Consider the following 27,330-nt stretch of genomic DNA (forward strand, 5'->3'; position numbering starts at 1 on the left):
GGTTCCCAACTCTGAGGCTTTGTACGGCGGGGTATGATGTACGAATAATTACAACTTCACCGGGATGGGGCAAGCTTTGTTCTAACAGCATCCTCGGTTCAGTGTTCGGAGCAGTAATGCGAAAGAGAGGTTTACTCATCACTTAGGTAATGGATGTGGACAGGCAAAGATAAAACTTCACTATGGCACGTCGACATCAAAGGGTCCAATGTAACAAACGAATGTGATTGAAATAGGCCAAAAGCAGGCAGAAGGGATGGTGCCTTCTACTTTAAAAGTGGCGCGAGTGTACAAACAGAGGACAAGAGAGAACCATGCGCAGAAACAATCAGAGAAAGGACTACGCAATGTGATCACATCACGGATAACAGACATTTAGTGAACATGGCCGTCGTCCAGAGTATCAGATGGACACTGGAGCAACGAGTATGGACTTATCTGCGTTGACGCTTCAATGGTGTCTACTGAATGCTGGACTGGAGACTCGTATGCCTCTATGTCGTCTCTTCTCTGAGCCCCAAACACAAACGCTTCAGACGAAGATACCGCTGAAGCAAAGATAAGTATAAGCGCTGTCGCTGGCATGCTGCGTGACAAACACGTCCTGCTGCGATCTATCCTACAGTGATGGCCGTATATGCATTCGAGCACAATCTGCAACATGCACTATCGAGCGTCATAGCAGCTGAACAGCAGGTGGAATGGGTGGGGTGCCATTGAGAACCATGCGTGATCTCAGCTACTATGCATCAAGGGTAATATCACCAGCAACCAGCTAGCTCCGGTGAAATATTTCAGAATGATAACACCTGGTCACATGCATTCTTATATCTCAGATAATACGTGAAGGGTTCAATGCAACATTTGATTGAACTTTAGATTGGCTTACTCGATTGTTTAATGGGGGGAGGGGGCCGTGAGCACCAATGCTGTTATGTCCCAGTCACGAGAGGATTAATGATTAATGCATGCCAGACATAGAAAGAGAGATTACAAATATAGAGAGTTGAACAAAAACGTAAAACCATAGGAAAATAACTTAAGCGTATATATAGAAGAAGGCAAAATAAATAATTATTAAAGACTAAATAAACCAAAACAATATATTGAAAATAAAGTAATTAATAACAAACAGAAAATAAATAACTAAAATAATAATAATAATAATAATAATAATAATAATAATAATAATAGAAGAGGAAAAGCCTGAGACAAAGCTAACTATTTCAATGCGACGAATAAAAGCGAGACTTGGTCACTAAAATAGCGTTATTACCCAAAACCAGATTACGATTGTTAAGCAGTCCTAAACATTCTCTGAGAGCTGAGAACTCTAGACATTCTTCAAGAACGCATCGAATACTCAACGGCATAACGCAATCTTTACAATACGAACAGTTGGCGACACGCACTAAATAATGTATGAAACTAGCATGTGTGAAATGTACATCATCCGACGTCGCCTATCAATTGCCCAACATATATAATAGAGATTATTTTCCTGGCATGTTGCCAGTGAAATTGCATCCATTGGAGACATGGCTACCGGAGAGAGTTGTCGAATGAAACACCTACCAACACAGCAAGCTTGGCTACTTCGCTTCCCTGAACACCAAATGTATCAGCACACACGAGACAACGACGACAGAACCTTATTATTATAGATGTATCTCATGAGCACGTCTTGTACAAAAATGTGTTTACTAAAAATATTTAGCAGTCTTCTAATAACGATTTGCGGTCAATGCATATAAGAATGAGAGATACCGAAAGGTGAAATGCATGGCTGATGGCAAGTTTACTACTGTTAATTCAGAAGTGAATACTCAACATAGGGGGAAGGGACGGGGCAGACGATATTCTGAGCTACCCTCGTCCGTGACGAAGGCACAGCCATCAGATTTCTCCTATTTGGAACCGTCCGTGGACAATATATTAAAGCCGGAATACTGGTCTCGTTACGCTTCCAACTTCTATTGGTATTTCAGGTGTGTTGTGATGGCAACCGAAGGCGGAGTGAACAACCATGGTGGAACACCGCAAACGTGTAGCAAAGAGACAAATTTATTCGTGATGGGACTCCAGTGAGTATAAATATACCAGGGACGTATGCTCCGAGAAGTTGACTACTGACGGACGCAGCTTTTGGCTTTTTGAAGATTCAATAAGATATTGGACAGAAGTGATCAGAAGGTGCTGCTTGTAACTGGTAAGAGCACAACGATCAGTACAGGAATTTTTGCGGAAAATTACAGTACATGCACCTTCGCATCCCCAAATGGAATTACGGGCAGTGTCCATAACGGTTTGCTCCAATAGCTCTACAACCGTAAATACAGGAAAAGGAAGTGGTGCTTTGAACTCAGTGAGCTCTCAAAATGTTGGGTCAATTAGAGTGCTTCAAGTTGGAAGATGAAACGTTCACAGGAAAATTATTCCTACCACAAAGAAACTGTATTAGAGATATGGTAGGTATCGGGGCCAGTTCACAAGTGACGAGAAGAACCGTAATGAGGAACGAACCTCATACACTCTTCAAGGAATGGCCATAACTGTCAGTTGTGTCCGCCAATCAATATGGGTGGCTCAATTCGATTCTGAAGCTTCTGCTTACAAGCAAGAAACTATGTGAAAACGCCGAGAATAAAAACCGTCGAATGTACCGATGGCTACGCCGCCAACAGCGCCTCATTGTGTTTATCACATCCGTAGACTGTGTAGTAAGATAATGCACTTTGTACAAGACTTTGTAGGCTGAATATGAGCTTTCTGTGACAAGATGACTCTCGGCAAATGATCAGAGACAGTTGTCTTAATTCCTCATGATGACTGTTGAAGCCGTTAACGTTCTATTGAACCAGCACCAAATTTCAAAATAAAAATATCACCACTTAAGACTAACCTCGTCTCGCGAACCAATCGCCGTCCACTCACTCACTATCCATCAGTTCGCCTTGCACCATATCAGATTTCAGTGAAATCGAAGGTGGCTTGCGAATATATAGAAGTTTCGTTTTCCTCTGAGAGAGACTAGGTTATAAGGACGGCGTCATATATGCTGACACGGTGAGTGGCATTAGCTTTGGGCCACTGCTACGAACAACACGCGGAATCGTGAGTTGAGCACTAAGACTAGGCAGCGATTGGATTTGTTGTTCAACATAGTTTATCCAGCAATTGTTTGGATGGAAACAAATTTTCGAGAAGTGGTCAATGATAGATGAAAACAGGAGGCGAGTCGATGTACTCTGTCTGATAGGACGTTTTGCAGTAGCGGCAATATTTTGAAGAATCATCAGCTCTCTGAAAAGCTGGACAGTACATAGACCAAGCAGAATGATCACCCTTATAATTAACACTAGAAGGCTTGATCGCTCTACAGGGTTCCGCACATTGACTCTTCCTAAAAACAAGAACGAACAACAGCCATCGCATTATACGACGTGTTCGTGTGTTCGAAGTGTGACGCGAACAGGATACGGCATGTTTGGTCGAACTTTAAAACAATAATAACTTGTCTTTATAAATGCGAGCGCGTAATTAGCAAGGTAAGAATCAATGACTGTCTTCCAAGCCAGTCATCTGACTTCGAGCTACTTTAACAAAACGTTCCTCTGGCTCTGATTTAATCTTTCGTCGGTTGCGTTCAGGAGATTCCAACATGAAAGTATTCCACGGATAACGTTAAGCAGACGACGCGGTTCTAATGCTAAGTGGCCCATGCTGTTTAACTTACGTAGCTCCTCTGCCTGTTTTTTATTGACAGTTTCTACCAACTCATCTTTAGTTTTTCATCTTCCACCTGCCCGGTAGTATGATCAATTAATTTAATAACGAAAGAAAACAAGTTCTTGATTCCGTTCGGACGGGGGGCCACGCTGTTAGTAGCTTCCACTTTATCCTTGTACTTAATTACAAGATACCGAATTACCAGAGCAGCAACGCTTACATTTCCACACTATCTTCAAGAATATCCTGATCGTCTTCTTGTGGGCTCTCCGGATTGGGATTTGCAGTTGTTTCAGGGAAAGTGGAGCCTCGGAAAATTCCGAGAGATTCGCCCATATATATAAAAGGCACACTGAAGGAAGAAAGAAAGAAAAAACAAGCGTGTAGTGCCCAAATCAACGTGATGAAGGGTAATGGCATTTCCATCAACAAAAGAATATGAAATAACCAAGTAATGTCCCACCAGTACAAAGGAAGTAATAATTTCTAAAAGATGTGAAGGTTTGTTTTACGCTTTATATTTTGTTTCCGTTTTTTAAAGCTTTTGTTGAACGCAACACAAATAAATAAAACAAATACTGGAGACACACATCAGCACAACTATCTCAATTGTAGTGAGCGCCCATCAACCACTCGAGAGTCCAGCAGCAATATTGGTGGCTGAGATGGCAAGTGCAACTCTCTCAGCTCTCTGCGATAAGAGTCTGCTGTTTACAGTAGACTGGGATAAAAATCGGAACAAGCAGCAATTACAGTTTTGTGTTTCTTACAGAAGTCTTCAAAATAAAAATATTAGAAAAAAAAGATTTTTCGTCTACCGTGACAAAATCATATTAGGACGTTTCCGTCATGCAAAATTTTATCCCTAGAACGAAAAAAACGGTGTTGCAACCGGACAGCGCTCAGTCTCCTGATTGATCAATTTAATTTAACGTCCCTTTCAGCACGACGTCTATATGAGAAAGGGCCTAGTGCTGAAAGCAGGATTCGAACCACCAAATGAGTGTGTACAAAGCAAGCAGTTCCATTAGGAGTCAAACCCGGAACCACGCGTTAGCCACTTAGCTACAAAAGAGTCCTGTTCGGCCTTCGCAAATGTCGTCCGTTAGATATAAATGTCCCATATCAAATAAAAATCACATTATTATAGTGTTGAGCTGAAAGCTTTTTTAATTTCCTCTCATTTTGGAAATCCTTGTTCCAGAAAGAAGTTGGAGAAAAATATTGGACTTTACAAAGCGCTCGAACGAAATGTAATATCTGTTTATACCGAATTAGATGGTGCTAAGTTTTTGAGTTCGGCGTTTCTTTCCAGCACCGAGGTCATGCAAAACGCATATTAAAGTAGGATCAGAAGCATAAATACCCAGCAGACATAGGTCGTCCGTAGTGTGGTCTGTCTCCAACTGAAATACGATCATCACGAGAAGGCACCATTCCACTATTGTAGAAAGGAAGAAAGAAAATACGAGAAAACGGAAGTACATTCTAGTTTCCACGGTTATGCCAAATAGCCTGAGAAGAAGGGTCATTAAAGGAAATGAGTCGTCGTGAAATAATTACTGGAATGAGAATGTGGGAAAACCTCGAGAAAACACATGGACACGGTATGGCCCACCATAATCTCCCATGACTAGGGATCGAATCAGGGACCTGTTGTACTACACATGAAGGATCTGTAACTGAGGCATCGTGTCAACGAAAGAAAAGTATAGTTTTGCCTTGTACAAGTCCTTTTCTGGCAAAATATTACAGCAGAAAATTGTGTATTTGGTATTTTCGAAATAACTCAGAAAGTGGAGAATTCTTCCTACACAGACTATTTGTTTGGAACTACCTCGACATGGCACAAGCCGACTTCGTCTCCTGTAGCCAATTCATGACACTAATATAATAGTGGCTCTGTCTTCCTTGTAATCAGTACTCCACGTACTTATCCTCACAGTGCCACAATAAGTCCCTCACAGAACTTTTACAGAACAGGTGCACCAGAAAATTCATGTAGATTAGTTTGTGATTCGCATTAGATTCGACCTCATTCTCGAACTTCTCAACTGCATTAGCGTAAGTATTCACTTTTAAATTGTGATGGAACCAAAGGGTGTTGCGAAGTATATCTTTTAGTGTTCACCCACCGCACCCGTATCACCATTGCGGTGTGGGATCCACGAACTAATGTCATTTCAACCTCTCATTACATGAAACTTAGTCTATTGACCTTTTAAAAGCAATAAACTGTTAAGCTATTAATGGTACGTCATTTGGAGGTCTGACAATTAAGTTCGCTCACCCATCTTAGAAAAACTGCAACACACATAATTGCTCAACATCACTACCGTGGTCTTCAAAGTACTTCCCTTTGGAAGCTATGACCAGCGCCAGTTCCTACTAGATTCGTCAAAGAAATTTTGATATTAGAAACTGCCATAAGAATTGCTGCACTACTCTTGATGTTCAGAACTTCATTAAAATGTGCTTCTTTCAATGTTTCCTTTCTTTCCGGGGCAAACCAAGAAGTCTGACAGTCAAATCAGGTAACTAGGGAGGATGCTCCAATATACTTATGTCTTTACAGACAGTTCCGTGAGAGCTTTGAGACGCATATTAAAGCACTTTTGTCTTGGCAAGATTATCAATTAGAATTTTCTTAACTGTTTCTTTATCACTGTCCAATTGATCTGCTACACTTCTTACTGTCAGTTCGTAATTTTCATGTATAATTTGACGAATTTTAGCGATGATTTTGTCTGTTCTGCTCGCTACCAGTTACCCAGATCTGTCTCTTAATTAGCGACGATCTCTCTCACTTCAGAAAAATGTTTAATTCATATAGACACCGCTGGTTTCTCCATGGCATTATTCCTATAACTTTAAATTTAATATATTCCTGTACTTACTTTTATTCTTGTCCAATTTAACAAGAAATTTAACCATTGCTCACTGCTCTAATTCCAGCTCAAATATTTTTAACAACTCGCGCACACAAGCACAACTAAAAATACACGCTATTCAGCCACAATCCGCCATGCGTTGGGTTGCCACCACTTGTGCAGAACAGTTTATACTTAATTTTTGTATGTAAAGCCATCAATGGGAATTATTAATGTACAAAACTCAAGCCTAGCTTATTATAAATTTAAAATCATATTTCTGGTTTTCATGAGCAGCATTCAACAGTTTATCATTCTACTTTCTTTAAACTTCCAAGCTTTCGACCCTCCCCTGGAGTCTGGGTAATGAAGGTTAAAAATAGAACGAAAAGAATAGAAACATCACGGAATAAAAATGGAACGAACTTAACAAGGAAAGAGCTGTGTTCTACGGAAACACGTTGTCAAGTACGTAATTACCAGATGAAGATTACGTGGCTATTTAGTGCGCGTTGTCCTAGTCCAAAAGCAGGGGTGTCATAATTTTTGGAACCTCATATATTTTGACTTTTATTATAATTTAATATATATAGACATAGGTAGAAATATCCTATACGGAGACAACTGATTGTAGAGTTTTCAATAAAAGCGAGTATCGCCTTATCTAACTAACAGTTTCAAGGACGAGAAAAGCTTAAATTTAAAGAGAACACGTCGTTTTACAACATAGTGTTATAAAATTAGGAACGTATCCAAGGGGTGAGGGTCCAGACCCTCCTCGAAAGCTCGACTTTTCTAATAAAACATATTTCGCATCATCTTCATCTGACAACGTGTTTCCATACAACACAGCTCTTCATTTGGTAAGTCCGTTCCATTTTTATTCCTTGATGTTTCTATTCTTTGTTTTCCTGGTTTTAACCTTCGTGACCAAGACTCCAGGGAACAGTCGAAAGCTTGGAAGTTTAAAGGAAATTCAGGAATTATAGGAATCTGTAGAAAGAATGATAGAATTCCTGAGCATGGTTTTGCATTGTCTGCAGTTTAGGTTTAGTTTTCACATATTCTATGAATTCAGCAAAACGTATTGCACAGTTGATCTTCGCACAGAGTTTAGCTCTAACTAAAGTTGTGTTCATACGAGTCTTAGCTTTTGTTCACCAAACTGAAAATTCGTTATGGAAAGGGATTACTAACTGGAACTGATAACACAGCTCGAAGTAGTTTCAGTGTGTTTGGAGCAGCATCACTTTCAAAGAAAAGACTCAGTTATATTTTCTCTACTAATAATGACGTATCAACGCGTCGTTCTACTAATTATAAAACACTAAATTTCAAAAACACGTGGCGTTATCACCAAACTCAATGTTGAGAATTTCTACCACGAGCACAAGATCTAATGAAGATAGTTTTATGGGGTCAAATACAGAAAAATAATGAAAAGAAGTTTTCAAAAGCAAAGCACTTTTCTAGATCTGTCACATACGATGAGAGAAGTGTAGATTTATTTTTCATTTTACAAAAGATAGTTTTTCTGAGGCTGGCAGATAATTGAGAGTCAGACTGCCCCGTTGAAACTAAAAGAACTGTCACTGATTCTGTTCTTTCCTTTCCTTCAACAAAAATTTACTTCGTCTGAAAAGAGCATGCGAAAAAGGCTTGCATTAAGCGTCAGGTTTTGACACGTAACCGGACAGGTGGCAATCCTAGCCACGAGTCAACACGAACACTACTGTAATACAGTTAAATATGATGGTACTAAGACCTTACGGAGCTGTCTATCTGCATAGCATTCCCTTCAGTGGAATTTGTGAAGTTAATTGTGAAAGGTCATTTCTTTTAAGTTAGCCTCTGTCATTGCTGGTCCTTTTTATCCGCACTACTTCAGACAGAAAAGGATGGAGGTCTCTGCTAGTCATTCATCATGCATTCTTCAAACAGCAGCACTCTAGTAACTGCTTCCTGCAGGCCACTGAAGTACTCATGTGAAAATTCTACTTTCTTCAGTGGGACAACTTCCCTGCCACTGCAACCCGTTCAGACGATGCAACTTCAACTGGATGGTGCGTCAGCTTAAAAAACTATTCTTTTTAGTTTTAGTCTGACTGCTAAGAACACAACATGTTATTGGTATTCATACAATATATTGTCTCCAGTGAAATTATCGTTCAATGTATTAATGACGTGAACAAGACATCACTGCAGAAGATCCGAGAACTCATAGGTATATAAGACTATAGGATACGGAACTTATTTTTCCCTTTCTTGAGCATGCAATACAGAAACACCCTCTATAATGGCACTACTGCAAAAATACACACAAAACCAAACCTTTTAGTGCTAAAGTAAAGGCTTTCCCGCTTTTAGTTTATCATTAATCATTTCAACCCTGAATGCAACAGACAAAAAGCAAGTTTAACACTTGCATTCACTGCTTCGTATTTTATTCTACCTTCAAGCTTAAGCATCAACATCTACACATAGCAACTCCGTTCTCTTAAAATTTAAACTTTTCGATCTTTTTGTTTGTTTATTTGCATTCAGAGTGAGATAGTAGATAAACTACAGCAAAGCAAGTGTTTTACTTTAACATTTAAGGATAAAAGAGAACAGGGGGAACGGTTTATTCTATGATCTATGCAGAGAAGTTATTTTCAAATCTTAAGGTAAAGGGATGAGCAGCTTCTAAAAAGGGCAAAATGGCTAATCAATCACAAGCACCACACTCGAAACTTCAGTGTAGCACTGATACCTTGAGACCGGCTAGTTCTGCACTCAGAGCAATCATTTTGGCGGTGAGCCACACCTGAAAATACAACGCCTTGATAATTGATTCCAACTCAATTTCTAAGCAAACGGGAGGGGAACAAGAATCAGCTACAAACTCCAAAGATAAATACTAACATGAAAACACCTCAACTACAAGTAGGCCATCTTTATGAATTTAATTTTATTATTTACATTTACTCCACTCCTCCAAAGCCAAAATCTCCTGGTTACTTTAATGTTACAATAAGGACTCAGTAAAGCTTAAGACTTGAACTAACGGAAAGGCAGAAAATTCTCAAGATTCCTTCTCATTTTCGTAAAAATGCTTAATTAATCAAGAAACCAAACCAAATTACCTAATAACTAATTACCAAATAAGTAAACAAAATTACGAAAACGAACACACAAATTTCTTCAATCCAAGCAAATTAACATAATGGATTGCTAGATGAGGAATTGCGGATCAATATATTAAATCTTCCCTCTTAGATATCGTTGGAGGTGTGAAACCATCCCGTTTAATGCAATCTATTCTTTTGTAATATGTGATGTCAGGTTACAATATTATTACTTTCACGAAGTAAATACTTCGAAGATTATACAGAGCTTATTCTTCAGGCAAGAGCTTAAAAGCCTTAGTGGGTGGTATAGAAAATTTACCTATTACCCTTCTCCCACTACATGGTAGTGAAACAGATATTTTCTCCGAAATCCGATGTTGCTAACAAAATTCCAACTGGACTTCAGCTCTCGACGAGTAAAAGCTGATCTTCTCCGTTACATGAGTAAGTGGCGTTGCTTGGTGTTGCTTTGTTATTTGACATTTTCAACCTGCTTTCAACAGAATATTTCTTCTTCCGTTGAGAAGAAACGACCCATATATGCAGGCAAGTGGTCAATGTTCATTTCACCCTTCTCTATATAGAAAGAAAGAATGAATTTACATGTGTAAGTCATTAATCACAGTGTTACGGGGACAAAAATTATGGCAACGTCGTTGGACACATATTAAGTTACAATGTCACTAGTAAGAGGATACGACTGTTCGGACAGTTCCGATTACCACCCACTAAGGCCATCTTGTTGTTGCGGCCACTATACAAAAGCAGTCACGTGCAACCTGCGATGTTCGTTAAGACAGCTTCTTACGGAGAAAAGTTGTTGACAAGGTAACGTATCAACGAAAGTAAAACTATAACTGTGCAACACATCTCTGCCTACAATGATTCACGAACAAATGTGGAAATGGGTACCTGAAAAACGCTGTCACCAATAATGAAAAACCACCATAACAAACAAGGTTGACTAATACTAAGCTGGTGAGAGACGACTCTTGTATTAATTTTAGAGGAACTGACGACTTAAATAGTTGCTTTTCTGAAGTTGACAAAACAACTATGTATTTAACAACTTGAAAAGTTTGGCAGCCAGGAAAAAACATTTAATGTACATAATAAAAAAGATTAATTAAAAACAGTATATATTTTAAATACTTGACACTATTAACGTAAACTGAGAACAAGAGAACCGACAGAATAGAATATTTTGTGAAAATAAAGGCAAGTTTTAAGAAAAATAAACTTTTGGTTATGATCATTCACTTTTGAAGAAGTGTGCCACAGTTCTATTCTGGAAACAACATTTTGAAATCATACCCTAATTTTCATACAGCAGAAATACTCTTTAAATCAGTCATGTTTTTATTAAATGCAAAGTGTTTTTCAATAGTGCAGTGCCAGACATGTATTTCCAATATATGTGATTCGGATTATGGGTTCAGTCCCTGACAGAGGCTTGAAGACTCGGGATGAAATTTACATGGTTAAAGTGAAGTATTTTACTTTACAGCTCCGCAGTTACGGAAAGCACGATAAAGAAACTATGTTCAGATAAATAAATGAACGCTGCAGAAAAACACAGAAACGTGTGAAGTGTCTCTAAGTTTAGCTATATTAATAACGTAACATGAAAACGAAAGATTATGCACGAAAAAGAATACATTTTTCTTAGAGGCGTAAAAAAGGTTTTACTAATCCTGTTTGAACTCGTCGCAAATACTTAATGACGTGATGAATCAATCAGAAAATGTACTTCGATGCATACATTTCAATAACTACTGCCATCATCCTTAGTACGTGTTCTCTAAGGGCGGGGTTATAGCGAATTCTCATTTTCCATCCTTCCCTTTTCTCCACCAATGGGACGGAAAAAGCAGCACAAACATATTGTTTTAAATAGAACCTGGTTATATCGCATTCTCAATCAATTTTCATGTCTCCTTGCCTTTTTCAAGATGCAAACGTGTTTATTATTTCCAGTGGACGATCAAGTGTACAGCGCGTTGATTGGCAACACACAAACATACACACACACACACTAGTTCTGTTTGCTGAATGACGTCTAAGAAAACAGGGCTGTAGGTGTTCTCTTTACTGCAAGTTAGAAAGGTAATTGGTTGCTGAGATTTTTTCAGTTGTAAACTGAATGCAATCTTGAGGTTTGAAATTTGATAACGTGAATTTTTAATAATTATCCCATAATATGAAACAAACAGCATAAAAACTACCAGAATAAGGTGATGCTAAGGAACGTATGGAAGAAAATGGCTACTGAACAAATGCAAATATGGTATCTGTATTGAAAACAAAGACATGTGCAGATTGAGAATAGATCGTCATACAAATGGTAAATTTACGGTTAAAATAATTAAGTTCATACTAAAAGGGGCTGTATCTGACATTGATTTCCGCCGGCAGAGTACTTCAGCACAATGTAGTAAAGTTGTATTTTATGTTTGCAAGTGTAGGGTTAACAAGAATTAGGTGGCAGAGCAGCCTCCGGCTGAACCTCGCCCGCTGAAATAAAGAGAAATTCAATTCAATTCAACTAATCTCAAACCATAACAACTGTTATAGTACGATTAACATCAGTGACTCTGTATGAAAGAGAATTGTATTATTTATTATTATCCGCCGGTGAGTTGTTTCTGCACAGTGTAAGGAAGCTGTGTTTTGCTTACAATTACAGCATTACTAGTATGAAACCATTACAAGTGAAACAGGAACTCTTATCAGTACGAAAACCATATTAAAGTACTTAAAAATAGAACGTACATAACTTAACGTTTCAATGATTCCTCTTAATCTGTACGAACTAGGAACTAAGTACGGATATCATTTCTTTTCACTAACTTTAGTTTAGAATTGCACACGTATTTCGCATGAAGTTTCAAACTTTCTCTCCCTGCGATTTGATTTAATGCCGGAGTTCATACCTACCGTACTTTAAAAATCGGAATGTAATCTGAACCTGCTGCTTAATTTTTGAAGAAATAATTTGCGTAATTCTTGCATACAGAGGTATATTTTAATGTTAAGATCACTGTGCCCTTGCATTATCAATTCTTATACATCTTGACCTTGACATAAATGGAGATAATCTGTTATCACGAATTTTGTTTCCTAATAGAAAATTTCCACTGATGGTAATGTTTTTTTTTTTTTTTTTTTTTTTTTTTTTTTTTTTTTTTTTTTTTTTTTTTTTTTTAAAGTTCCAGTATCTAATGCTTTGATGACAGGAGTCGATGTACTTTAGATTTAACCATAGCTCAATTAGAAATCACAAAGAATCTTGACCACACTGAAGAGAATTTATACCTACTTATATCATAAATACTGTCACAAGTTTGAATGTGAATAACACAGAGTATTAACACCAAGGCAATTTATTTTGGTCATGTTTTACATTGGTATGTTGTACACCTGACGCACGGATCATTTTTCGAAATGTCCCCCCTTGGCCTTGATGCAGGCACGAAGTCTGTCCGGCCACTTGTCAATGGCATTACGCACCACGTCCATGGGAAAATTGTTCACTGCTCGGGTCAAGGATTGTTTCACACTGTCAACAAATGGATGCCGTTTATAGCAGACCTTTGTCTGAAGGACTGCCCAAAGTTTGTAGTCCAACGGGTTACGGTCCGGGCTGCTAGAAGGCCAATCAGCGGTAGAAACGAAGTCGGGGACGTTCCGTGCCAGCCAGTCCTGGGTTGTTTTCGCTTTGTGGCCTGGAGCGGAATCCTGCTGGAAGGTACACCTTTCTCTAGGGAACATGGTAGCAGACAGTGATTTCACTATAGGGGTTAGCACTGTGTCCTGGCACACGTTGGCAGATATTTTAATACCTTGTTCGCAAAAATGCAGCTGGGTTGTGCCTGAGTAGCTCACTCCCTACCAAACCATCACTGAGGCAGATGATGTGCCCTCTGAACCCTTGGAGCTGCCTCAGCAGCTGCAGTAGATGACGTGACATACCCACGGTCATTTTGGGCGTTGTAGGCTCTCAATTGTAAACACCTTTCCGTCAGTGAATAGAATCTTTCTGTGCAGATTGTTGGCGTAACGCTGCAACACTCTTTGATTTAAGGACCCTCTGCGACATTAATGTATGGGTCAGAAAGTGACCAGTCCGCCTCTTATACGCCCGGAGATGTAGGTTACTCCTGAGCACACGAGACATGGAATTTCTGCTGATGCTCATGTCAGCAGCCATCACACTTTGTGTTCGAACAGGATTTCTTCGAATTCTTGCTGCGACTGCTTTCTGGGCCTGCAAGTTCGTACCGTTCGTGGTCTGCCACTCCTTGCGCGGTCAGCTGCCGTCCCAGTCTCGGTGTATCACTGTATGGCGCAATACACGAATCTCTTGCTGACTTGTAGGGGTTTCAGGAGGTTGAAAATCTCACCTGCTGTCTTCCCGACCTTATGTAGTGCAATTACTGTTACACGATTTTCGTAATCGCCCCACTCCATCAGAACTCAGTACAATATCAACGTATGTCAAGAACAGTCTAACACACACTGCATGCATCTTCCGCTTTATGCACAGATGGCAGCACTGTCCACTCCGGATGCCTACAGCGCCACTCCAAACTTTGTGACAGTATTTAGCATATAACTAGGTAGATTATGTAAGGAAAAATTAAAAAGCTGAAGCTGCTGCCTTTAGATAACTTTAAATAAGAACCTCTGTACTCTACAATTATTTTATAGTTTTTTTTATGTAATAATTATTTTAAAATATAACCATTTTTTGTTCATTCATATATAGCCGTAAGGTCTAGCAAAGTCGTCTTTATGTTTACAAGTTGGCAACCCTACTTTAGTTTTGTACAGAATCATCATCATCATCGATAGCCACATGGCGATCTACCATGATTACTTTGGTCTTGCTAGTATTTATTTCCATGCCATATCATTCGAAGCTTTTCCTTGAGTTTTGTACCATCATACATTATTAATTTTATGTTGTGTTACCCTGTCTACTTCCTACCGTAATATTATCATCTTTGACAATACGCGTATATGAAGACCTTTATTCACTAACACTTGTATAGATAGGTATCAAATAACGTTGGTAATACAGAATTACCGAGAAGTGACATCCTCTTTTCTGGCTCTTGTTGGATCATTCGGTTCCTTCTTTAGGATTCCCATCAACACTTCACATGGTCAACGAGGAAAAAACACGAAAATCTTATGTACGACAATTTTGCTGCAAGATTACAAAATCGCAGCTTACATCATTTTAGACTTTCATCACGCTGATTTTAATATTGCAAAATTTGACTACGATATGTTTTTATATTAACTTGTATTTCAATATTTCGTGTATAATAAAAGAAAATATACAACGATCGACGAAGTTATCACATTGATACGATATATGACGGATAAACATTTTTTCTTTCACCTGTAAATGTTTTTATTCTCAAAAACTATTTTCAAAAATACAGAATTTCGATTTCTTTTTTTTTTCTTTCTTTCTTCGCAGCAGTACTCATTTTTAGTTGCTTTTGCTCAATAGATCTAATATTATATCCATTATTTTCACTTATCCTGAATGTAACCCTATCCTGTCATAGCAGGTGACCATAGATGGTGTGTATGTTGCATCAGAGCCTCGCAATACGAGTCAGAAAGTGGCTGTGTCCATGAAAATATTGTTAAATGTGGAAGTGCAAAGTGCAATCAAATTTTTGCATCAGAAAGGTACCTCAGTAGAAATTCATCGGTAATTTGTTAGGGTGTACGGCACCGGAGACACATCAGTCAGGATGGGCACAGCGGTGTTTTCAATCCTGAACATCCTGGCTAAAAAGCACGAGCGCTAGCCACTAGCCTATTACCGTCTGATTACATCAGTAGTGTATACCACTGAAATATTACCCCGAAAGACTTAACCTAGTTAGTCGCACCTACACTTAAAAATTTATATTCTTAAGGATATCAACACTATAGTTTGTAGTATAACTGCTATTCGAAAGTTCCATTATCCAGAAGTTATCTCAGAAGATTTAGTTCCTCATAATGTGCTGTCTAAATGATGCCATTCCTCACGTGTGTGACATACTAAGGCTTCAGAGAACTTATGCCGAAAACTAAATAAACACGGAAGTTGGACCGAACCACGAATCCTCCATTGACATGCTTTCATTTCTCCAAACGTTCTTCTCATGTAATTGGTGAGTCATAAAGTACAACGGATAACGTCATTCCATTAGAAAAAGAGAAAAACAGAGTTCGTCATTTAAAGACCTTTGGTCCTCTGCCTGCTATCAGCTGATGAAGGGTCATAAGATGTGAAGAACATTCCACCGAGTTCATCTGGCAGACCCAACAACACAGCTATCAAAGTAGATTTGAGCTCTTTCCAAACGTTATTTCTGGAACAACAATGCATCGTGGATACACAATATCTTCAAATCATTACGTTTTGCTTCTTATCATATAGGAAATCATGCTAGATTCGTATAGCTGGCGGTTTAAACACCACAAATGATTCTTTTTCTTAATAAATTATGTTTGGAATGATTTTCACTTCTTATAAACTGTATTTTATAGCTCACTAAAAATTTAATTATGTATTCAACACATAAGTTTAAACAGATCTCAAAAATAAATAAAAATGTAATACAATACAAGATAAATAAAAGACAACTACTTAGGACATAATTTCAACTTGCTTTCAGCATCTTACCAAGCAACCCGATGGCAGAACTTTCTTTCTTTGTCTTTCTGCGATGAGCTTTTATAAGTAAAAAATTTTCTGCAGGAATTCTGCAAAAAATTTCTGCAGAAGGAACACTTGTGATTGTTAAAAATATGCTTTACGCGACGTAAAAAACAATTCAAACTATATTTATGCGAGTCGTTCGTGCATTTAAGATATCTACAAATAGCAGGCATGTTTTTATACTTTTCTCTTGGCTATTTTTTTTCTCTGGCAATTTTTCTGCACAGGCGCGGCAAATTTTCTGCGATCACATCGCAGATCGCGGCATGTTTCGCTATGCGGCCAAGCAATAGCCAGTGAATGACGATTTCTTTCACGCTAAAATGCTGTACTTTTAACGTCCTGATAGCAACTAGAAATAATATATTTACTTTTTAAAGAAAAGTCTTTAGAATTTTGACAAAAGCAGTTTGATTTGTAGATGTAAGTAATGTTTCCAATGCACTCACCAACCCGGAATATTCCTTCAACCTTATTAGCACAATTTAGTACTGCAAGATATTGTAAAATCTTGTAATTTAAACTTCCTTAGCCAAAACCATCCCAGCTCCCAGAGACATGAGGAGAGTAATCCACAACAAATTTACAACCCTAAGATCGAACCACAGACCTTTCACACTAAAGGTGAGCGCTCTACCACTGAGCCACCTTGCTGCTTCATTTTAGGAATCGCTGTTGCAAAAGCCCTTATAATTTACTTCTTTCAGTGGTATGATTATGGTCTCACTGTTTCCGAGTAATGTACGTTAACGCTATTTCGGAGATCATTTTTTTTTTTCTTTCTTCAGCCTCTAAGAAAGAAAAAGAACTTATTTTCTGGAATAGCGAGAATATTTTGCCCCTTATGTGGTAACCTATAAAAATTTTAACTTTAAAACTTGTTTTCAACACTTGTAACAATGTGGCATTCTGTAAGTCTCTTCACATACTGAAAAACATCCAAAAATTCGTTAAAAAAAATACTTGCATCTAAATTATACTATTATTGTAATATACTGTTTCGGCAAACTATGTTGCCTTCATCAGTAGCTCCGAATAGCTCACATGTAATTTTTGTCTCTTGTCAGTTTGTCCAATTGAACAACTATGAGATACCCCAACACGTCTTCTTTTATTATATAAACATTTTGCATCAGACCCTTTGTAACGACAAATATAATGTAGAACTAGTTTTGTAGAATTTGTGCTAATCACTGCAAATCAGTTATAACATCGATTTAATAAGCATTAATACGTATTTTCTTTTTTACCTGAATTACTTAATGTTTTAATTAGAAGCAGATACAATTACAACTGAACAATCACTTGTCCTGTAATCTAAATTGACTGAGTAGCGTTTAACGTCCCCTTGCAACCCTGAGGCTCTACAGAGTCGAGTCCGAACCACTACTCTGCAGTCAGTATCCCCCCTTCACACACGAAGGATCGAACCTCATTCAGACGTAGAGAAAGTATTTCCATTAGCCCCTTCTCCATTAACCAGCGCCCGTCAACTACAACCACCCTCAACACAAATTATATTTTCTGAGAAACGAACGAAACGAAATGTGCTTTAGAAAACTCCATATGCGTCACAAAGTTGATCAATATCACATACTGGAAACAATATTCAAGGGACTATTTACTGGGTAATCACTGGGGGCAAGGTCTAGATTGTGAGAGGTATGCTCCATAATATTCCAGCCCTAAGATTGAAGTTTGGCGATTGTTGTGTTCGCCACATGTAGTTTTCCGTTATCATGTACTAAAACCACATCTTCAACATCCCGAATACTCTAACACTTTATCGTAATGGTTATTCGCAGATGGGAGCGTGGGTGACAGTGACGTTCTGCTTTGATAATTCCACCTCTTGGCTGGAAATAAACCTGGAATGGTCCTCAAAATATTGTGAGGATCAATTTACTGGTCGATGGTGTTGTTCGGAATTTTCTCTTTTACCGGCGAGGTGGAACGTTTCCATATTATGGTCTGTTGTTTTGATTCCAGGTTTAATGGAGTATTCCGTTTCGTCGCCAGTGAAAATAAGATAGGCCTACAGGGAACTATCGTCCTCCTTAACGTAACGTTTACTGACACGACCAATCGCTTGCTCTTTTTCTTATCAGTAAGAAGCGTAGGAACCCACCGACGTGACACCTTGCGGTATCCCAGATAATCGTGGACAATATCATAAAGACTACCATAGGACTCTGCTAATATCCTTCACATGAACACGTCGATCTGTTTTCACCATTTCCTCAACACACGTAATGTCCTGTGTCGGCGTGGAACAAGGTCGGTTCAATCAGTCATTGTGCTGGACATTTTCTCGTCCATTTTCAAACTCCTTGCCCCACCACAGAACACTTTGTACTACTAAACACTTGTTTCCATTTCTCTGTGGTTCTATGTCTCTTGCACCATAGAAAACGAATAACACTTCGTTGCTTATATGGAGTTCACGTCTGAGCACTTGAGCTATCTTTGGCAACTGATAACAGCGCGGTGCGATGTAAGAAATTGGAATTTGCATTGGGACCGTTCCAAGAAAAGCCTATTGAATCGGTCGTATCCTCGATTTTGTACTAAAATGTATTACACGCTCGCAAAGATATACACGCAAAGACTTTTCGATTTTTCCTCGTATATAAAATGAAATCTGTTTTCCAACATAAGCACACAGCAACATTACTTGAATACAAAGTTATCTCTTATGAAAGATGATTATTGAAAGACTACTTCCAAATACAACGAAAATTATTTCTAAATTTAGGCCAACAATATAAATTAATAGATTGTTTGGTATCACAGCACACCGACGGCAATTTGCTAACAGAAAATACAGGATTTCCAATGAAAGAAAAAAAAAAAATTGCCGACTGTCTTCCTTGTAATTCTCGAAACGCTACGTTAAAAATAAAAGACGAAGGTTAATGTCCCACTCTATTATTTATTATTTAAAGATGGGAATGAACTTACCCCTTCGCAATCCAGCAGCTGATCCTCCTCCGGAGTGCTGGGCAAAGGACATCCGCCCTCCTCTTCTCCAACGACACTTGCATCGTCTTCTCCGAGCAGTTGCGTCACTTCCTGTAGACCAGGGATATCCACATCACTCCCAAGGGAATCATGTTCGGGATCCCAAGGGATACCTCTCCTCCGCAGTCCTATGTTCGTGTCCAGAGGAGACTGATCCCCAATGCTTTCCACGGCATCTTCATAGTCGCTCATTGCTAACACAATGATCACACTCAATTTAGATGAATCCCGTCACTTAATACACTTGTGAGGTCCAAATATTTCACAAAAAACATATACTTGGCATCTGTAAAGAAAACACGAACCAAAGTTAACTAAACTCAGTATGAACATTCATTACATTTGTAAACTACAAACAAAATGTGAAATCTACTCCATCTGTCTTTATTCCATTGGGTAGAGTAATGACTTCTCTTGTACACTATTATTGATTTTATTTTATTTTACGTGACTTATACTAGTATAAAATAAAATAAAACTACTTACTTTACCCATCTTTGGATCAATTAAAAATTTTCTTGTAGGCCTTATATTTGGAGAACCACATATAGTGTAGCCAAACCCAAACTATCACTTAACTCGATATGATGTGCTTATTCCGTAAAAAATACAAAAACTCGATTTAGGGACCGTTCAAAAATTTTGTAGCCCCTGATCCAAAAACTAATTATTAGCCAAGAACGCGATCTTTCGATTTTTTTTATCACTCCTAAAATTATTGGTATCTGGTCTGTTTAATACCTTGCGAACATCGTCAGGGCTTAAGACTTTTTATTGCAGATGAGCACAATTTTCCTACATCTTCCTTCTAATTTCCATTTTCTTTCTATTGAATACCCACAATTCACTGAGCAATCCTGTCTCTATTGGATATTTGAAAAAGGAAAGACAAATGAATGAGTAGGTTATTTGTCATAGGCAGTGGCGTATTTACGATTTTGTTTGGGGGGCGCTTTGCTAACTTTCACACCACACCTTTGAGAGAAAGCATTTAAATGATTTGTTCATCTCCAATATTAGAATAAGCCTTTCATGATTCACTGTTCCCTGCGAAATATTAGCTTCAAAAATTGACACAAATAGAGCAAAGGGCAACTCTAAGGTAAATAGTCGTAGTTCATTTTCTATTACTACTAGCGTTGGTCGCCCGCTTCGTTGGATCGAAATAAAAACTTTAAATGCACAACTCGTTGCGTCGTATGTTTAGTGGAAATGACAGTAAAAATTAAATAGTACTATTGTGGGCTGAATTGGGATGTAAACAGCATCGAAAGTGTTACATGCTACTCAGCGAGCCCGAAAACGATGGATTCGACACTAATATCGGTCATTTTTACGAATCCCCCCCCCTCCCACTCCGCTAAGTTGTACTACCAAAGTAAAACGATAAAAATACTCCCAACCGGGAACCTCATCTATGTTTAAAAAATTTGATCGAGATGGATCGGATGGTTCACGAGTTATTAAGTCACAAAAATAGACACTTTCATTTTTATGTATTTTTCTTTCTCTCCCCCTCCCACTGCCACAAGTTGCATCGTCAAAATGAATGATTAAAACAATCCCATGCCTCAACCTCATTTATGTGGCAAATTTGATCCAGATTGGTCTCGTGGCTCAAGAGTTATAAAGTTTTATATATCTCCACTATGTTGTACCATTAAAGTGAAATAATAAAAACACTCGCAGGCCCGACCTCATCTATGTGGCAAATTGATAGAAATTGGTCGGGTGGTTCAAGCGGTGCGAAATCGCAAACATAGCCACTATCATTTTTATTTATATATCGTAGATTATAAGAGTAACTAATACTGTAGTATATATAAACACCTGTAAAAACAAGGTATAGAACCAGAATTGCAAGCCGAAATGTATTACTTCATACAGAAAGTTTAGCAGACATACTTCACCATATAAACGTCATTACCACACGTAAAATATAAGAGAAGCTAAAAGAAGCATCAAACACTCTGCTAACCCTCGAACAGCCTACTTGATGTATGTACTATTAATGTGGCACAATTTTCAAAGAGAACATGACTCGTAAGCGTTCAACGCTCTAACTCTGATTAGCATTCGCCAGCCTTCTTAGCTCCATAATTTACTCTCCCCTCTGTGCTACGAAAGAAATCCCCACGCACAAGTACGTCTAGTAAAAGTTTTAAAGGAGTCGAAGGAAATAAGAGTTAGAAACTTTACGATGAATTACTTTAGTTTAACGTCCAACGGTTATGCTCTTTTAAGCTAAGGGAGGGATGATTAATGAAACTGAATGACCGTAAAATTAAATTTATGTTCTCCCACCGGGAATCGAACCTTAGACTACGTACACCAAGGGCGCACGCGCTAGCCACTAGACCAGTGGATATGGCTAACCTTTATGTGAAGAAACAGATTATTTATATTTATCTGAACAAAAGGCAATTTCAAAATTTAGGGTTCATACCAAGAGAGTATAATGAAACAAAGCTATCTTATCTGACACATTGGTTTTAGTTAAGCGTGTTTTTCAACACGAGGCTTATGTAAGACTTCGATCTATATTTTAAGGTGCATTTATTTACTTATACAGATTTCTGTAAGTTAAAAATTACTTTTTCAGAAGAGCCAAAACAATCTTCAAAATAGGTCTACGTAAGCCCTAATTCCAACCAAATCTTATAAAATATTGTTTAAGAAATATTGATCATTGCACCAACACAAAACAAATGAAAAATTGTGTTTTCCAGCTCTATAATGTATCACATTCTGAAAACGAACAAAAGTGTCTTAAGATGTTTTTACCGTGCATCGAAGATACATGCTGCTCCTGTGGCCCACGCTCACGTTGTTATTTCAGTTATGGTTATCCCACATACATATTTTTTCTCTTTTTTTTTTTTTTTTTTTTTTTTTTAAGATTTATGCTCCACGTTATGTCCTTTAGGTTTAAGGGTGGGATAAGAATGAATGATGGAAGAAAAATTCGTAACACCCATGTCCTGAGCAGGATTCGAAGCCGCGACTAACAAGTCTTGGGATCCCCAGCATAGTTATGTTAGAGTATTCAAACATGAAGCGCCGTCTACATAAATAAACTCCTCCATCCATAAGTCTTTCCAAATTGACGGATTTTATAAGTGATATTATCCTTTTCATGGTGAAATACATTACGAAAGTTGCCTCGCGAATATATAGTTAGTCTATGAGGAATCGGTGCGAGACACTCGGTCTAAATTTCCTGTGGAAGTTCGGATTTCAGTTAAACTCTAGGTCCATTATCTCATATAAGCCCGGTCCTAAAAATAACTAAAAAATCAACCAATCAATTTGCGCCGGCATTGGTAGTTAATTTTTGAACTATCCTCGGTACTTCTTAAGAAAACGTGGAATCCACAGAGACCTCTTTTGAATAGGAAATTTAAATGTTTCCATAGAGCTTAAAACAAGCACAGCACAAACATAATAAGATTTCCCCTCCTTACGTCTTTGGAGCTTTTAAAATTTATTAACCTCATTCCTATGTACTCATTGACACTAGAGATGCATGAAGATAACGACTGTACGTGTAAAATCGACAACTGAAAATCTTTAAGTCTTGTTACATCAAAGTACAGAAATATTTCTAATAATGTTTATACTTTAAATTGTTCCCAGAATAGCATTAGTGATCTCTATACTGTTCTCGTGCTCAACTTTTATTTTAGTAGCATTTTTCCAGCTTTACTAGACATGCGCGTACATTAAGTATAGTTTTCAAACCAACTGGGAAGTATGAACCCTGAGCTAGCGATTACAAGCGACTAACACAGCAAGTGAATAAATAGTCACAATTCTAAAAATAATAAAGAAAAATAATAGTCACAATTCAAAAATGAAATTATACTAACTATTTTACCTTGAGCCAATGGCGAACACAAGAAGGAAGTTTCGAGGATTAACCCCCTCCTCCTCCTCCTTGAGCACGATATTATGAAAAAATGAACATTTTATATAGTAAGATATAAGCCTGTATACGCAGAATTACTTGTCCTGAAACGATATATGAGTGAATACTTAAGCCCCCTTGATGAAATTATGCGTACGCCACTGCCTTAAGGTTGCGTACTTCATTCCTCTTCGGAATCAACTTGTATTCCCTATAATTTGTTTGCTTAAATTACTGCAAATTTGTTTAGGGCAAACGCAGTTTCAAAGGGTTCACTCGAGCAGGCGGTTCTACCAAATAGAAAATTTAGAGGTAAAATAAAATGTGAAATACTTTTCGTGAAGGAATGAGTGCGTGAATATAATTAGGTACTGTCAGTGCACAGCATACTGAAATGAATTGTGAATGATAGTGAAAGAATTGTGTATATAAGTGTTCTCTTTCAATATCCTCGTTAATACGTATAGGCTATTACCATCATTGACGCGCCTACTCCCTACGGATGCATCCCTTGCTACCACTCGGGATTCCCTGCTGCTCTCCTGCCCTAACTCGATAAGGCTTAAGTTTAGAGTTGTCCCTCCAGCCTGAAGGTACCCTTGCACTTTACAACATACAAAAAACAGTGCTTAAAGTATTAAAAACTGTTACATTTTACTTAACTTCAGTACTCCGTGTGATTCACAAAAATTTAAAAGGTTTTCTTCATTATTTTTGCGCATCTGTTACACCTGTTTGCCATATTCGCCATATTTTACAACTACCATGCTGCTGAAACCTTCCGCAATGCTTCCGCATCCGGCAAATAGTACTAACTTCCACATATCTTTTCTCGTATTAAACATAACTCTCCTGCCGAACTTACATTCCTAAACATCAAATTATCGTTTCTTACCTCATTTCTCCTGTAAATTTTCCTGATTTTTATAAAAAGCGGAGGGGTAACTCTAAACTTAACCCCTCGATAATATAGCATTCGTACCTTTTAGTGGCCATCTAGCACAAGTTGGTTCGTGCTTTATGCACTGTAGATTGTATGCCATACGTCCACTGTGCCTTTAGAGGAGCACTCTTAAAGTCAATCTACAAGTAGTCCTAGTAATGGAGCTCCTCATTTAGTGCAGTATCTGCTAATTGAAATGCAAAGCTCTAGCCTAACCTTAAAAATGTAAATCTGTCAAAGCTTGGTAGAACTGTCTGCTCGAGTAATGGCAAGTATTATTTTAGTTACAAATATGCTGCGAGCACAAATAAAATTCTTGGTATTCGTAAAGAAAGGATTTAATTCGTAAATTTCCAAACATGAACCTCACGAACTTCCATATAACCCGTTCTTCATACAGAAACCTGTTGTAAGAACTATTCAGTTCCACTTTCTATAATTTTGCCTATATGAACCAATCGAAGCTGGACCTTCGGGGAACTGAACTCAAGACAACAATATGCACCAAATGTGTGATGCTTTCAGTTATTCGATTATATACATGTATAATTTGATTGATGAGGTATCTGCACTGAAAGAAGTCACAAATCTCCCTTAATATGTAATTCCGTAATATTTTCATGGCATTACTTTGCCAATCAACGTGCAGGCTGTTAAAAAGAAAGAAAGAAAAAAAGTTATCAGGTGTTTCGAAGACGAGAAGGCTTGTGTATAGCCCGCTCCCCCCAGTTCTTTGTCACCGGAACTGCTACTGCTAATACTACTACTACTACTACTACTACTGCTACTCCTAAAACTGCTACTACTACTTATATCGAGAACAGAACCCAACAAACCCCTGCGGGGCTTCTAACCCGTTCCTACTACTACTACTACTATTGCTACTAACTACCACTACTACTACTTCTATTGCTACTTACTGCTACTACTACTGCTACTACTACTACTACTACTAATACTTATTCTAAAGCTTCCTTACCGCAAGATTTACATTTTAAATCTTTATAACATGCGATTCCGATTCATTATGAACTACTGTGAATCGTTAGATTCACTATGATTCGTTAAAAATCACTGGGGGGAGCGGGCTATACTCAATCCGACGAGAATTCAAATGACTGAAGATACATTCTTTCAGAAAAAATACTGAAAGAAGGTGCATATGGTAATTTGTGCTTTGCCCTTGAACTACAAACTTTCATTAGGCAAAGATCAGTATTATCTCAACTTCGATTTGAAGAATCTCACAGAATTAATTAAACAACGTCTTTCACAACTTTGCAGAGCTTAAATTCAATATTTAACCATGTTATTAGCAAAAATACTTCGTAAGTGAGATTATACTATCGAATGCAACTCTACACTTATTTCAAAAATAGATAGAATTATGGCCTACCTTTTCATCTCTGAGCTATAGAACAAAAATAAACTCGTTATGTAATTATATAATAGGCACTGCCATAAAGTCTTTAAAAATGCAGATTAATGTTCAAAACTTAATCGTACAGAACTGTTTCTCCTATTTATTCTCATACATGAATAAAAACATAATAATAAGAAAAGAATTTTCATTACTTTTATCCCCCATAGAATGAATATCCGCCATCTTAGCACGCATATACTAAAATATATCAAATTCGACCAATAAAACATTCATATTTATTACTTAAATAAACAATATATTGTAAGCAAGACAAATTACGTGTAATTATCACGTAACTTCATTCACACTACGTCGCATTTGCCACTATAGACAATCAGAGATCGACTTCCTGCACAGCTGATTGGGAAAATCGTCTACACTTCGTACAGACGACCTCCACTTCACATAAACACTTTCATATAGCTATAATTACCTGAATTAGTATCACTCATAACACGAATCACTTATAATTTGAATTACTCAAACCACAAAGAATTGAGTTTTCACTCTACCTATCCATCCGAGTTTATTTTCTCATATTTTCCTTCGTGTTCTCATTTCTTGTCTGCACTCATTGCACTTCCTTCCATTACGTATTCAACTCATAGTATACACAACAGTCATGGCACTCTCAACTACTACAGTGAAAAATGATTTGGATTTAACGCTTGCGCAGAAAAAGGTTCACTTTATACATTCCAGAAAAACAAGTTCCATATGTCAATTATGTTCATAATTTTAAATTCATAATGCATGTAAATTATAATAATTATATAATAGTAAAATGTAAAATAGATAAAAGGTACCGACCAGAAAACCTAACAGTTGTAAGTGTATGTAACCTGCGGTTTTGTTGTCATTTGGTTCGCACATAGCTATACTGTGTGTTTCCCCGCAGTATAACCTGACCAGGATAGCTGTGCGGTTTTGGGAGGATGGCGCTGCTGTTGTGTTTACATCAGTTTCTTGGCAAGCGCGGTGGGACAGGGGAGCGGAGAGTTTCACTTTGCAGTGTATCCAACGGTTTTTTAAAGTTGCAGTTTAGATGTTATGCATAGTCTAATTTCTTTACGCTTAATAAAAAACGTCGTAACTTATGTATGTATTGTACTGAACCATTCCTGAAGTAATGCAGATGTATTGTGAATAGTAATTTATGAATGGAAATTACCAATTTAAGAACAACATAGCACAGTTGACAATTCAGTGAGCTTCTACCGTGTATTAAGCAGATTGTATAAAAATTGATTACGTTTTATTCGATTTCATTGTAAAACAGTAGCAGCCTGTAAAACGCAGGAATGACAATGTCAGTGACTAAAAGATTAATTTTGGGTTGATAGCGTAGAGTTTTGCACAATATCTTGTAACTGTAAGTTTAAATCAAGCTAAGGTTAAGGCTCATGATGCTGCTGTTTAAGTGTATGTTTATCGATTGACAAATAAATTATTTTTTTCGAGTTTTAGCCAGGAAGAAATCTCGAAACGTTTCCTCTCGAGAACTGTGAAAGTTCTTTCCGCTGGTCTATTGGCCAGTGCATGTGCTTTTAATGTATGTGGTTCTGGGTTTGATTCCCACTGATAGAACAGAATT

General features: G+C 37.8%; 1 protein-coding gene across 6 annotated transcripts in view; it reads right to left on the reverse strand.

Moving 5' to 3' along the window:
* LOC145691110 (adiponectin receptor protein-like) overlaps positions 1 to 27,330 on the reverse strand; it is a 123,752-nt gene that overhangs the window by 24,976 nt on the left and 71,446 nt on the right. Inside the window, exons 1-2 of one of the 6 annotated variants that reach the window (XM_081766811.1) lie at positions 26,249 to 26,389; positions 19,404 to 19,749 (exon numbers count right to left, since the gene is read on the reverse strand). In XM_081766811.1, the coding sequence (XP_081622937.1) occupies positions 19,404 to 19,655 (252 nt within the window). In that variant the 5' untranslated portion in view covers positions 19,656 to 19,749; positions 26,249 to 26,389. Of the gene's footprint in view, positions 1 to 19,403; positions 19,750 to 25,709; positions 25,833 to 25,888; positions 26,069 to 26,169; positions 26,390 to 27,330 lie in introns of those variants that run through there. The other 5 variants (XM_081766810.1, XM_081766815.1, XM_081766814.1 and 2 more) reach the window with 5 other exon arrangements.

Source organism: Thermobia domestica, chromosome 7, assembly GCF_964235325.1.
Source record: "Thermobia domestica chromosome 7, izTheDome1.hap1.1, whole genome shotgun sequence".
Lineage (NCBI taxonomy): Eukaryota > Metazoa > Arthropoda > Insecta > Zygentoma > Lepismatidae > Thermobia > Thermobia domestica.